The following is a 13,847-nucleotide window of genomic DNA, read 5'->3' as shown; positions in this document are numbered from 1 at the left end:
CCCGACAAGGGATCGAACCCGTGCCCCCTGCAGTGGAAGCATGGAGTCTTAGCCACTGGACCACCAGGGAAGTCCCCTACCATATCTTTTTAGGGGACACAATTCAACCATGATATTGGCCAACAGACTTCCCATAAGGATGGTTGGCGGGAGCAGAGTAGAAGCTGGGCAGGCCTCCTCTTCCGACAGGCTGCTCTTTCCAGCCCATCCCTTCCTTCCACCCCTGCCCATGTCACCCATTTGTGCTGTTAACCTGGTTGCCATAGAGCGTTTGAGTCTGTAGCCCGTGTTCCAGGGCAGTGAAGGGCCTGGGGAGTCCTACAGCGAGGGATTGGCCTACGCTGTCTACACCAGGGAGCTGTCCAGCGCCCGCGAGGCTGTCCCCTTGACAGCGGTCGGCCTTCGGTGGGCCCGTTCCACTGCTGACCAGCACTCCCATTTGGGGCTGTGCTTAACACTGAGTGCGTCTCTGTCTCCTTAGAGCTTCCTGCCGCTGGGCCTGGCTCTGCAGAAACGCAGAGCAAGCTGGCCTCGCTGCTTTGTAGTGACTCTTCCAAACAGATCCTCCCAATGCCTGGCTTGCCACCGTTGCCATAGGTAGTCTGTCGGGTGCTGCCTTTGTACCAGGCACTATGCTAACGTGACCTCCTTGAATCCACAAATCCTCATCCTGGCCAAGGCGCCGGCAGGGGGGAGGGGCGGGGGTGCCGGGGAGGCAAAGTGACTTGCCTAACCCCAGGTCACACTGTGAGCTCAAGTGGCAGAGCCAGCCTGGAAGCCAGGGCTCTAACCACGTGATCTGGGGCTGCTGCCTCTAACTGGCACCCCTCCCACCCCGGCCACCAGAGACCCCAGCAGCCGGTGATCTGTTTGCCTCGTGGCACACACGGCTCTTCGCTGAGCAAGGTCGAGGCTCAGGGCTCCTCCAGTCTTGGTGTTCCTGCTCCTGTTCTCCTTTCTACCTGGAAGTCAGCCCCCTCCCTTTACCCGGAGAGCTCCTCTCCATCCTTTAAGCCCCAGCTTGGGAGCCTGCACCTCCAGGAAGTCTTCCATGACTTCCCTCCCTCCAGCTGATTTGATTTCCTGCCTCCTGCCTCCTCTGGGGGCCCCCAGCCCATTGCCTCTCCTTCTGCCACACCCCTGATCACCCAGGGCTGTGTCCACATACGCCCTGGAAATGTCTGTTGAAGGAGCACAGGCTGCAGGGAGGGAGGAGGGACAGGGCAGCCTAGCGCAGACCCAGCCAGGCCCTCAGCCCCTGTGAGCGGCAGGCACTCCTTCTATTCATCCCCCCACCAGAACCACCTCTTCCGGACTCTCTACGGACACCAGCAGCGGCAGGCCGACCCTCTGCCACCTGTAACCTACCCAGGCCCTGATTCTCAAGGTCCCCTCGAATCCCTCCCTCCCAGCCCTTTCCTCTTGCTCCTCCTGCCCCAGCCAGCTTCCCTCAGCTCTGATCTCCATCTGTGTCCTGCAAGTGCAAAGCTGGGCTGAAGTTGTTTTCTGGGAGTTCTGTCACCCTGTGACCTCACTTCCCCAACAGACCAATGTTTATCCCGTACAGCCCATGAGCCGGTCACCATACTGCGCCCAGGCCGTGGTGGGGACCACCGTCCTTCTGCCCTCGCTGCCCGCTGCAGCCATAGCCGGCCTCGGCCCTGGGCTTGACCCGCTCCCCAGCCTGTGTCGTCTGCCTGCCCGTGCAACTGCCTGTGCCTGCTCAGCTCTGTCCTGCCCTCATTTCGCAGACACTTCCCGCCTCCTGGGTCAGGCCCTGGTGGGAAGCAGGAATGACTCAGACCCAGCCTTGTCCCCAGAGGGGCTCCCTGTCTTGTAGGGAAACAGACACACCAATGAGCCACTAAGAAATGCTTTACCTGAAAAATAATAAGAAAGTCAAAAAGCATCCATAACCCTATCACTTTAAAATTATATAAAGTACGAAGGGAAAGTCCCTCTTTTGTGCCTCTAATGCCAACTTCCAAAGGAATGTCGGTCAGTTTGGCAGGAATCTTCCCTGCATTTCCCTAGCCTGTACAGAAGGGACAGTTATAATACAGTTTTACCACTGACTTTTTCAATTTTTTTGGCTGCGCCCCTCGGCTTGTGGGATCTTAGTTCCCTGACCAGGGATTGAACCCGGGCCCTCGGCAGTGAAAGCACAGAGTCCTAACCACTGGACCACCAGAGAATTCCCTATAATACAGGTTTACAATTTGTGTGTCCAGCACTCAACTCAGCATGATGCCTTCTACCGAGGGGGCCACACAGACGTTTACTGAATCAATGAGGGATGTTTTGCTGCAGCTTTTCAATCAAGGGTAGGGAAGACATCTCTCCAGGGGAGTAATTCAGAATGCCTGGGGTAGGGTAGGCATTGATTGAAAATTTACATTAACTGTTAAAACATCATTTTGTATTTGGAGAGCGGCAGCGGTGGGGGCGGGGAGGAACATCCCTATTTTCGTAATATGACCATGGCAAATAAAGCTTGAGAAGATCTTTCAGGGCGGTAGGACCTAGTGAAGAAGGGTTTCCCAGAGAAACCTGCTGGATGTGGTGGGGATGTGGGAAAAGAAAGGGGGCTGTGTCTGAGGGAGTCAGGGAAGGCTTCCTGGAGGAGGTGGTATCTGAACCGAGGGGGGAACAAGTAGGAGTCTACCAGGTGGATGAGCTGGGGAAAGGGTTCCAGGCGTGGGACTGGTAAAGGCAAAGTGAGAGAGCAGGGCAGGCTTGGGGAGGTGAGGGGTGGGAGGCAGCAAAGGATGAGCCAGGAGTGGGTGTCAGTGGGGCCACAGCCACACTCTAGGCAGCTGAAGAGGAAAAGGGACTGTTTGGCTCAGATCACAGAAAAGGCCCAGCCTGGAACATCAGGCCTGGCCCCAGGGCTCTGTCTCCCTTTTCATTCTGGGTCGGGCATAATGGGTACCAGCACTTCAAGACTTGCAGCCACCCCGCCCAGAGAGATAAAACACACCCAGTGGCCAGGTTTGAGTCGTTGCCCCCAATTCCCGGGAAGGTGGGGTCAGCCCCACCTGGACTGCGTGACCTGAGAGAGGAGGAGGGCAGGTCCCCAAGAGGAGGAGATGGGTCCTGCTGCTGGAGAAGGGGTGGGGGATGCCAGGTCAGCTCAGCCACCCACCTGGCACCACAGGCCCCAGAGTCCAGGAGCTGGGCCGGTCCAGAGGCATGCCAGTCACTCCAGGACTCCTGGGTTGGGATCTGCTGTTGCTTGTCTGTCCTGGAATTTTAGCATGAAGTAGCATGGAATGTAATGTGCAATTGGCAGGTAGGTGTTTTTTTTCTCCCTGTTGAATGGTTCTCTGCTCCACGGTGTTCTGCTCCATGTGGCAGGGCCAACCTCTGGGGGACGGGGGTACGTAGCAGATCCGACGCTACAGACAGGCTACCTCTGTCCACCCACCACCTCCAACCTTTAGAGCTTCCCCTAGTGGAGGGACTGGAATAATCATAGTCATTTATTCATTCAACTAATACTTATCGAGCACCTTGTGTATGCCAGGTGCTCATTCATGGCCCTGAGGGGACAGCTGTGAACAAGGCAGAGGTGGCTGCCCTTGAGGACATTATGTTCTAGTGGCGAGACAGTAAACAAGTAAACATATCAGCAAAACAAGACGGTTTTTGCATAAGTGTAATGAAAAAAATGACACAGGGCGCTGTCCTAGGCGGAGGAAGCCACTTTTTTTTTTTTTTCTTGCCGCTCTACAGCGGGCGGCCTGCAGGATAGGGGATGGAACCTGTGCCCCCTGCAGTGGAAGCGCAGTGTCTTAACCACTGGACCGCCAGGGAAGTCCCAAGGGAGGAAGCCACTTTTAATGGGGTGGTCAGGAGAAGTTTCACTGAGAAGGTGGCCTTTGAGAACCGAGACCTGAATGAGTCAGGCATGAAGAAGGCAGTGGGAGAGATTAGGAAAGGGCAACAGCAAGTGCAAAGGTCCTGAGGTGGAAACCAGCTTGACTTGTTCAGGGTACAGGGGAAAGTGAAATGGCTGGAACAGAGTGAGCGGGAGACAGATCACTGGTGAGGTGGGGAGGCAGGCAGGACTGGCTTTTGCAGGGCCTCGTAGGCAAGATCAAGGAGTTTGGAATGTGTGCTGGATATGATGGGAGGTTGTTGGGGGTTCTAAGCTGGCGAGGGTCCCAAATGACCCTTTACAAAGCTCCCTCCAGCTGCTGTGGGGAGAATGGACTAGGAGTAAGGAGTGGGAAGTCCTTGCAGGCATCGAGGGTGGGGGCGGTGGCGATGAGGGTGAAGGTGGGGTCCGGGATGCTATTTTGTGTGGATCCGATAGGTCAAGGGTGACTCCTGGGATTTTGGCTTCAGAGATTGGTGGTGGTGAGGTGGTTTCCTGAGCTGGGGAAGGCAGGGGAGGAACAGGGTGTTTTGGAGGGTGGGGCTGGGGAACCAGGAGTTTCACTTTGGACGTGGTAGTGTTCAAAGAGTCTATTAATCACCCAAGTGGGAGACATCAAATAGGCAGATGGATATTTGGGGCTGAAGCTCAGTGGAGGGTCTGGGCGTGAGCTGGAAGTTGTAAGTTTTCAGGAAGAGGAAGGACTGGTGGGGCTCCCGCCCTCGAGAGCTCACGGGGTGACATGAGGCGGCTGATGTGAGGGTGCAGTGCTAGCAAATGCTGGTGTTGGAGGAGTAGGTTGTGATTTCCAAAATGCTTTGAGAATAATAATATTACTCAGGCCTCAAAACAACCCAGTGAAGAGTTAGACAGTATTACTCCCATTTTATAGATGACAAAACTGAGCCCTGAGAGAAATGACTCAGTTAAAAAGGACTGCCATTTATGGAGGACCACTTCAGTGAACCAGGGATCAGACTAAACGTTCTACACCTGTTGTCTCATTTAATTTTTTAACAGCTCCATGAGGTAAGAATTATTGAGGTGTCACCTGAGGAAACTGAGGCTTAAAGAGGGTAAGGAACTGCCTGTGGTCTCACGGTGTGTAAGGGACAGAGTCAGGTGTCTGGCCATCTCCAGAGCCCAGGTTGTTCCAGGACACCGTGCATTGTCACCCTACACAGTAAGGCCCAGAGAGACAGCTGGCTTCCTCCAAGTCACACAGCAAGAAGCAGGCACGGGAGTTCCCTGGCAGTCCGGTGGTTAAGACTACGCACTTTCACTGCCAAGGGCCTGGGTTCAATCCCTGGTCGGGGAACTAAGATCCCCAAAGATCCCACAAAACAAAAACAAACAAACAAAAAAGAAAAAAAAAAAAGCAGGCACGATGGCCAAGACTCGAACCCTCGCGGTTCTCAGCTGGAAGGGATCCTTGCGCCCCGAGGTGACCTTCCCACCCAGTGTGGGAACTCCCTCTGCACCATTCTGAGGGTGCAGTTTCACCCAGATGGCCCCCAGGATGGTGCTCACTGCCTCCCTAGGCGGCCCCTTCCACAATCGATTGCAAGTAACTTACATGGTCCCCAGACCCCATCCCTCCCCGACTCTGGACTTCACTCTAGGCTGTCCACGTCTTCGCAGCACACAGTGTCCAGAACTGGTCATAATTTGCCGTTATCGGGGACGGCAAGTGAGTGTCGATGTGCGTGTCGACACCGTCCCCGCTGGGGCTGCGGGATGTAGCGTGTGAGGCCAGTCACGGGGGAGAGGGGAGTCGGCCCTGCGCGCTGGAGTGAGGCAGCGCACCTGCGCGGCTCTGGGGCCCGGCGGCCTCTAGTTCCTGCTCGAGGCTGCCTCCTCCCCACCAGGTGGAACCAAGTTCACCCATATGAACCCATATGTGTCATATGAACCGTGTGTCTCAGTCTTTCTGCCCCCAGTCTGTGGCCAAGAGCCCACCTGTGGCAAAGCACAGCCAGTCTGCCCCCAAACACCACCAGTCCTAAGGGTTACCTTATTCATTCACTGAAAATTCATGGATTGCCCGTTCCATGCCTGCACTGGGGCAGGGGAGTGAAGAGAATACAGCGATGAGCAAGAATTTGTCTCCCCCCTTCTCGGTTTTAATGGGCTGTGCTAGTTCTCTGTGCTGGTTTTTCGCACGGGTTAGGGACAGAGCAGATGATCCGCTACGGGGGGCCCTGCGGAGCGCTGGCATCCCTCCGCCTACTCCAATTTCTCCACCCTCTGTCTCCGTCCTAACACGCCCCCAAGTGGCTTCAGCTGGCGTGCCGATTCAGATGGCTCTAGGTTATGGAGAAATGGCGCCTTCTACTGGCTAACCCCAGTCTTTTTTTTTTTTTTTTTTTTGGCTGCGTTGGGTCTTCGTTGCTGCGCGGGCTTTCTCTAGTTGTGGCGAGCGGGGGCTACTCTTTGTTGCGGTGCGCGGCCTTCTCATTGCGGTGGCTTCTTTTGTTGCGGAGCTCGGGCTCTAGGCGCGCGGGCTTCAGTAATTGTGGCATGCGGGCTGAGTAGTTCTGACTCATGGGCTTAGTTGTTCTGTGGTATGTGGGATCTTCCCCGACCAGGGTTCGAACCCGTTCTCCTTCATTGGCAGGTGGAGTCTTATCCACTGCACCACCAGGGAAGTCCCTAACCCCAGTCTTGAGGCAGCTCACTGTTCACCCAGAATCTTCTCTCTTTCTCCCCTTCTTGAATTCCTTTGGTCAACCAGCGTTTGGGGACCATCCACCACACCCAGGCACCTTTCTGCATGAGGGTTACAGTGAGGAATAAGGCAAACAAATCTGTGCCCTCGTGGAGCTGGCACCAACCCCTTTTGAGGAGACAGACAGGAAGCTGATATTACTATGAGGGAAGGAAAAGAGTAAAATGTAAGAGAGTGACGAGGGGAAAAAAATCTCCGTGTCAGAGCAGGTGGCCAGAGGAAGCCTCTCTGAGGAAGGGGCATTTGATAAAGGCTTAAATGATGAGGAGGGGCCAGTCCTGTGCAGATCAAGAAGGGGGGGGGGGAATAGCACGTGCAAAGGCCCTGAGGTGGGGATTTCTTTCTGGGTTCAGTGGCAGGAGGGAGACCAGTGTGGCTGGATGAGTTAGGGAATGAGAGAGTTGTGGGAGGTGAGGAAGGCCAGGTCATGCAGGGCCATGGCAAGGAGCTGGATGTACAATCGATATTACAAATTTGATGAAAAGGGACTTCCCTGGCGGTCCAGTGATTAGGACTCCACGCTTTCACTGCCAGGGCCCAGGTTCAATCCCTGGTCGGGGAACTGAGATCCTGCCAGCCACCTCACAGCCAGAAAAAGAAGAAGAAGAAGACAAAATTATAAAAACAAGATTAGGTATGGGGGTCTTGGAAGGGTCCACCATAAATGGCAGGCCTTGAAGCCCAGGCTTCCCTCACTGCCCAGGGTCAATCCAAGTGCGGAAGAGAAATAGCCAGGCAGGCCTTATTGGGTGGGTGGGGAGGGTCTCAAAAGGGAAGGCAGACTGGACGCAGTTTCAAAGGATATAGCGTAGGATGTCAAACTCCTTAAACTGTATTCTTAGATGATTAGCAGCTAGAGTGAGAAAGCTGAGAGGTCAGGGAGCATCTGGGGACTCTGTCCACTTTCTAAAGCACACGGAGAAAGCAGAGGCCTTTGCAGGTAGACAGGGAACAGCCTAGAACTCTAGCAAGACGAGTGGTTGGAAAAGCAGGGATGCTGGGCATAAGTGACTGCTCAACTGGGCGAGTGGGGATGGGACACCTGGGTATTTATTCCTTTATTTGGACAAGGTAAATGTTCAAAATTCAAGAGGTACAGAAGGGTTTATAGCGTTGCCAGCTTCTGGTATCGTTTTTTAAGTATAATCTATGCATACCCAAGCAGGTACCAGGGTATAATTTTTTTTAACACAAACAGTAGCACATCATACCCACTGTTTTGCCTCTTGAGCTTTCCATTCAACAGGACATCTTGAAGATTGTTCCATATCAGGACAAAGAGTGTCCTCGATCTTTTTGATGAATGCATAATATTCTGTCATAAAGATCTACCTTAATTCATTCACCCATCCCCTGCTGCTACACACTCAGCTTGTTTCCACTCTTTTGCTAAAACACTGCTTGCTACGGGGAGTATCCTTCTAGAGAGGTCATTCTGCACAAGTGCAAGTATATCCCTAAGATAAATTCCTAGAAGTGGAGTGGCTGAGTCAAAGGATACGTGTGCTGGTAATTTTGATAGACGTTGCCGGATTACTGTCTCGCCAGCGATGTGCAAGAATTTTTGTTTCCCCTCACGCCCCAACATAGTGTGTCATGCACTGTCATTAGGTAAAAATAGTATCTCAGTGCAGCTGTAGTGCGTCTGTCTCCAAATTTCCCCGTATTATATGGACAGTAGTCGTACTGGATTAGGTCCCACCCTAATGACCTCATTTTAACGTGATCATCTGCAAAGACCCTATCTCCAAATGATGTCACACTCTGGGGTTCTAGGGGGTGGTTATGATTCCAACATAGCTTTTTTTTTGGTGGTGGGTGGGGCGGAACACAATTCAACTCATAAGAGTGCCAGAGAGTTTTCCAAAGTCTCTGTACCAATTTAATCAGCCGCTAGGGGCTGGAGTATTTTAAAGCTAATCCCAGACATGATGTAATTTGCCTTGGGAGGGTTTTAAAAGGAAGGAAGACTTGGTCTGATTTACATTTTTAAATGATTCTATTTGTTCTGTGGGAATATAGGACAAGGCAAATATTTCATCAAGAAAGAAAAGGTAAATAAAGAGCTAGCCCTCCTGTGATGACCCACGTGGGATGCTCCGGCCTCCTGGATGCCCTTAGCTCAGGGCTGCACCCAGTGACCCATGCTCCATCCCTCTATGCCTTATGCCAGCCTGCCCTGTGGCGCACCCCCCGGGGCTCAGGCGATGCAGAGGGAAGAGCCGGGCCAGGACTCAGGCTGTCGTTCTGTCCACCCCCCTCCCTGCCAGGACATCCAGCAGCTCCTCCAGCTTCAGCAGCTGGTGCTCGTGCCGGGTCACCACCTCCAGCCACCTGCTCAGTTCCTGCTGCCGCAGGCCCAGCAGAGTCAGCCAGGTAAGGCCCTCACCCCGGATGGCCTCCCCAGCGCCTCCACAGAGCTCTCTCTGCCCCCCTCACCCCGTGCGATCCCTCTTGTCCCCCCAGGCCTGCTACCGACGCCAAATCTATTCCAGCTACCTCAGCAAACCCAGGGAGCTCTTCTGACCTCCCAGCCCCGGGCGGGGCTGCCCACACAGGTGAGTGGTCCACTGAATGCGTCAGGTTGTGGCCAAATGGCGTGGAGTGGTGGTGAGTGAGGGTCTCCTCTCCATTTGGCTCCCCCGCCACAGCCACAGGGGCCAAGATAGGAGTCAGGAGCCCTGGGGCCCAGCGCTGCTCTGCTACTAATTTGCTGTGGGACCCCAGGCAAGCCACTTTCCCTGTCTGAGTCAGCCTCCTCCTCCACAGAATGAGGGGAGTCAGCCAGACCAGTGGCTCTTAACCCTTGCAGGCACATGGACTCCTTTGAGAATCTGATGGAGTATTTGAATCCGACCCCCACTGCCCCAAAATGCACGTGTGCACAAACACAAAATTTCAGGGGGTTCACAGGCCTTTAGGGCGTGAATGCCTCAGATCTCTTCCAGAACTCCAAATGGGGGGCGTTCCCTGAGGGTCTGTTGGGTACTAGTTCGTGTCCCCTTCCCAGACCAGAGACTGCAAACAAGGGCCCACACTCATTTAAAAATTGAGTTAGTTGTCAACAGAGTTCCCGGAAAACACCAGATTCCCAGCTTCTCTTGACAAACCATAAGCTCTGGGAAGGCTGGATCTGTGTACACACGGCATGAGCTCAGGCCCCCCTCCTGGAAGGCGTGAGTTCTTCAGGCTGCCTTGGTGTCCTCCTGCCTGGTCCCCATGGCCTTTCTTGAAGTTTGCTGCCTGGGTTCTAAACTTTTTTTTTCTTTTTTCCTGGCTGTGCCTTGGGGCTCGAGGGATCTTAGTTCCCCAACCAGGGATCAAACTCACGCCCCCTGCAGTAGAAGTGTGGAGTCCTAACCCCGGACCACCAGGGAATTCCCACTGGGTCCTAAACTTTAATAATAATTTTTCATGATTATGTATTTTAAAGTTCCCTCCTACCTATTTTTTAAAACAGCCCTTTTAAAAAATATATGAACTGTTTCAAAAAACCCCAAAAAGTTAATTAATTAAATTAATTAATTAATTAATTAATTAAATTTTGGCTGCATTGGGTCTTCACTGCTGTGCACAAGGCTACTCTTAGTTGCGGTGTGCGGGCTTCTCATTGCGGTGGCTTCTCTTGTTGCAGAGCACGGGCTCTAGGCACGCGGGCTTCAGTAGTTGTGGCACGCGGGCTCAGTAGTTGTGGCTCGTGGGCTCTAGAGCGCAGGCTCAGTAGTTGTGACTCACGGGCTTAGTTGCTCCACGGCATGTGGGATCTTCTCAGACCAGGGCTCGAACCCGTGTCCCCTGCATTGGCAGGCGGATTCTTAACCACTGTGCCACCAGGGAAGTCCGCAAAACCTGTCTTGGCCTGATGCGAGGCAGTGTGTGACTTTTCTTTATCCCTCTTGTGTGGTACTTGTGCTTTGCTGACAGCTGTTGATATGTCCGAATATGGGGTGATGCCTTGACCCTAATGGTGGAGGGTCACATTATCTATGATATGTGCCCCATGTAGGCTTTCTAAAATCTGAAAAAATTCTGAATTCCAAAACACATCTGGTCCCAGGGTTTTGGATAACGGATCAAGGACTTGTGCGTCCAACATCCCTGTACCCACTACCTACTTAGATGTTTTATTTTTAGGGAAATGAAGCATTCCAGAGAGAACTGTTGCTTCCTTGTAAATTCCCCCAGTCACCCTCCTTGTCTATTTTTAAAAATACTTTTACTTTATTTGCAGCCTACTCACTTTTAACCCGATTCTCCCAGCAACCCCATGGGGTAGGTAGAGTAGCCATGATTGTTCCCATTCTGCAGAGGGGGAAACTGAGGCCCAGGGAGATTAAGAAACTTGCCTGAGTTACCCAGCAATTTGGTAGCAGAGCTGATCCTTGATTCCCTGCCTGAGAGGAGGCTAAAACCACCAACCCCTCCCCTAGCTTCAGGGAAAGAGCCTTTGGTGAAAGGAGATGGCTGCTCCTTATGAAGTCTGCAGACTGGGAGGAACGTGCAGAGAGTTTCAGGCAGTGGGAGGGCCCTTGTGGGGCAGCAGAGTGTCACCTTGATTGGCAATGAGTGTGGAGGGGCCACCTGGGGGTGGGTGGAGGGGAGTCTGCAGGAAGAGGCTGGACGGCAGGGAGGGAGGGAGGGGGGACTGCGCAGCCAATGCTGAGCCCCGTCCTGGTCCTCGGTCCTGCATCCCACCCACCTGCCCACCCCACCAGGCCGTGACCCGCCCCACGCTGCCCGACCCGCACCTCTCGCACCCGCAGCCCCCCAAATGCTTGGAGCCACCATCCCATCCCGAGGAGCCCAGTGACCTGGAGGAGCTGGAGCAGTTCGCTCGCACCTTCAAGCAACGCCGCATCAAGCTGGGCTTCACGCAGGTCTGGGGCCACCCGGCAGGACAGGCGGTGGGCGTGGGATGACAGGGCGGTGTGACCAGCTGGTGGCCGGGGTGTTGGGCCCTAGTCATCTAGTGGGCGGAGTAGAGGGCGTAGCCATATGGTAGGCGGGGTGAGGGGCGTGACCGGCTGGTGGGCAGAGGGAGGGAGCGTAGCTGCCTAGTGGGCGGGGTGAAGGGGGGCATAGTCACCTGGTGGGCGGGGGTGGGGGTGTGGCCAGATGGTGGGCGGGGCTGAGCCCTTTGCACGGCTCTGAACGCAGCCCCATCCCCGCCCCACTGGCCCAGGGTGACGTGGGTCTGGCCATGGGCAAGCTCTACGGCAACGACTTCAGCCAGACGACCATCTCTCGCTTCGAGGCCCTCAACCTGAGCTTCAAGAACATGTGCAAACTCAAGCCTCTCCTGGAGAAGTGGCTCAACGACGCAGGTGGGACTTGGGCTGGGGGCTCCCGGGCGGGCTGCGGGCGGCGGGCCGGGGGAAGCGCCCTCTCATGACCCCGTCTCCTCCCGGACACAGAGACTATGTCTGTGGACTCAAGCCTGCCCAGTCCCAACCAGCTGAGCAGTCCCAGCCTGGGTTTCGACGGGCTCCCCGGCCGGAGACGCAAGAAGAGGACCAGCATCGAGACAAACGTCCGCTTCGCCTTAGAGAAGAGTTTTCTAGCGGTGAGGCCCCACCCTCCCGGGCGGCCCTGAGGGCTGGCGGGAGGATGGGCCCGGGGCTAACGAGCCCTCTGCCCGCAGAACCAGAAGCCTACCTCAGAGGAGATCCTGCTGATTGCAGAGCAGCTGCACATGGAGAAGGAAGTGATCCGCGTCTGGTTCTGCAACCGGCGCCAGAAGGAAAAACGCATCAACCCCTGCAGCGCGGCCCCCATGCTGCCCAGCCCGGGCAAGCCAGCCAGCTACAGCCCCCATCTGGTACCAAGAGCCCCTCGAGGGGTGGGGCCACAAAGCTCTGGCACACCCTCGCCCCCTGGCAGGCACCGCGTGTGAAGCACAACCTACCCTGTTGGCCACAGTTCCTAGAACAGAGGCAGGGAGAGTCACCCTTGGGAACAGGCTGTCACAGGGGTGGGGCACAGTCACACAGAGAAACACCGTTTCCAGGGAACTGTGGTCTTACGTGGGGGATACAAGCACGCACCGACACACACTGACGTAGCCAAACACAGAGTTATCACAGGATGTAGCCACACGGGGATGGATACTAGGTAAAGGATACAGGCATTCCCCCTCACACAGGTTCACAACTACACAGACGCTGGCAGGGACGTCACTATACCCCTGGGTGTGCACTCAGGTCCACAGCCTGCTCGACATCAGACACACTGGGACATCCCTTTATTCCATCTAGTGTGGAAAGGGTTGTGACACTACAGAGAGGAACAAGGGGCCCAGAGGAGCCCCCCTCCCCAATGATGTAAAGGAAGGAGGGATCATCTGAGCTGAGTCATAAGGACAAGAGAGAGTCAGCCTCGTGAAGGACAGGCAAAGGGATCTATGTGCATGAAGCCTAGAAGCCAGAGTGCTGAGCCCAATTTGAGGAACTCCAGTGCGATTTAGTGTGATTGGAGCTGGAATGCTTATTTATGAATGAGTGTGGGGGTAGGGTGGGGGATGGGCAGGGGCCAGACACCAAGTCAAATGCTGAAGGAGCTTGAACTTGAACCGTAGGCAGTGAGGCGCTAAGGATGAGTTTTGAGCCCGGGAGGGACTGGGTCACATTTAGAGGGAGGCTTCTGGGGTTGATGGAGGATGAGACTGGAGGCAGGGAGGCTAAGAAGGAGGCTGGTGGATGGTCCCAGAAAATCAAGCAGTATAACATCTCAACACTGTGATGCAGACACGCCTTATCCTCATAACCCACCCCACCCCCTAGCCTCACAAGCACGTGTGCTTGTGCGCTCTCACATATACACACACACATACTTCAGACCTGCAACTGGATGGTGTCAGAGGAGAGGCAGGGAATGACTACCTCCTGTCTGTGCCCCAGGATCACCTAGGGTAAACGTGATGAAAGCTGATGGAAAGCGCTTGGCATGATACAAACATAGACTTGCAGCCAGAGCCCCCTTTCTCCGTCTTGGAGGCAGAGGTGCGGGGGTTGTAACCACAGGGAGCACCATGGGAGCTGCCGGAAGACAGTGGCCTAACCATGCCTTCTTTCCTCTCTCCCCAGGTCACGCCCCAAGGGGGCGCCGGGACCCTGCCATTGTCCCAAGCTTCCAGCAGTCTGAGCACAACAGGTCAGAGAGGGCAGAGGATGGCGAGGGGGTACTGGGAGAACACAGTGCAGGCCCGAACCCGAGGTTCTCAAGCGGTTCAGGGCATCCCTA

The 13,847-nt window shown here is 54.8% G+C and overlaps 1 protein-coding gene across 11 annotated transcripts in view; it reads left to right on the top strand.

Moving 5' to 3' along the window:
- Nucleotides 1-13,847, top strand: part of POU2F2 (POU class 2 homeobox 2) — a 79,160-nt gene that overhangs the window by 57,548 nt on the left and 7,765 nt on the right. For 7 of the 11 annotated variants that reach the window (XM_082438691.1, XM_082438692.1, XM_082438693.1 and 4 more), the window contains 7 exons: nt 8,879-8,984; nt 9,075-9,166; nt 11,324-11,485; nt 11,791-11,932; nt 12,023-12,171; nt 12,250-12,426; nt 13,691-13,757. In XM_082438691.1, the coding sequence (XP_082294817.1) occupies nt 8,879-8,984; nt 9,075-9,166; nt 11,324-11,485; nt 11,791-11,932; nt 12,023-12,171; nt 12,250-12,426; nt 13,691-13,757 (895 nt within the window). The remainder of the gene's footprint in view (nt 1-8,878; nt 8,985-9,074; nt 9,167-11,323; nt 11,486-11,790; nt 11,933-12,022; nt 12,172-12,249; nt 12,427-13,690; nt 13,758-13,847) is intronic. The other 4 variants (XM_082438694.1, XM_082438690.1, XM_082438689.1 and 1 more) reach the window with 1 other exon arrangement.

This window comes from Balaenoptera physalus (assembly GCF_965194825.1).
Source record: "Balaenoptera physalus genome assembly, chromosome: 19".
Classification (NCBI taxonomy): Eukaryota; Metazoa; Chordata; class Mammalia; order Artiodactyla; family Balaenopteridae; genus Balaenoptera; species Balaenoptera physalus.
This window is presented reverse-complemented; position numbering and strand designations above follow the sequence as displayed.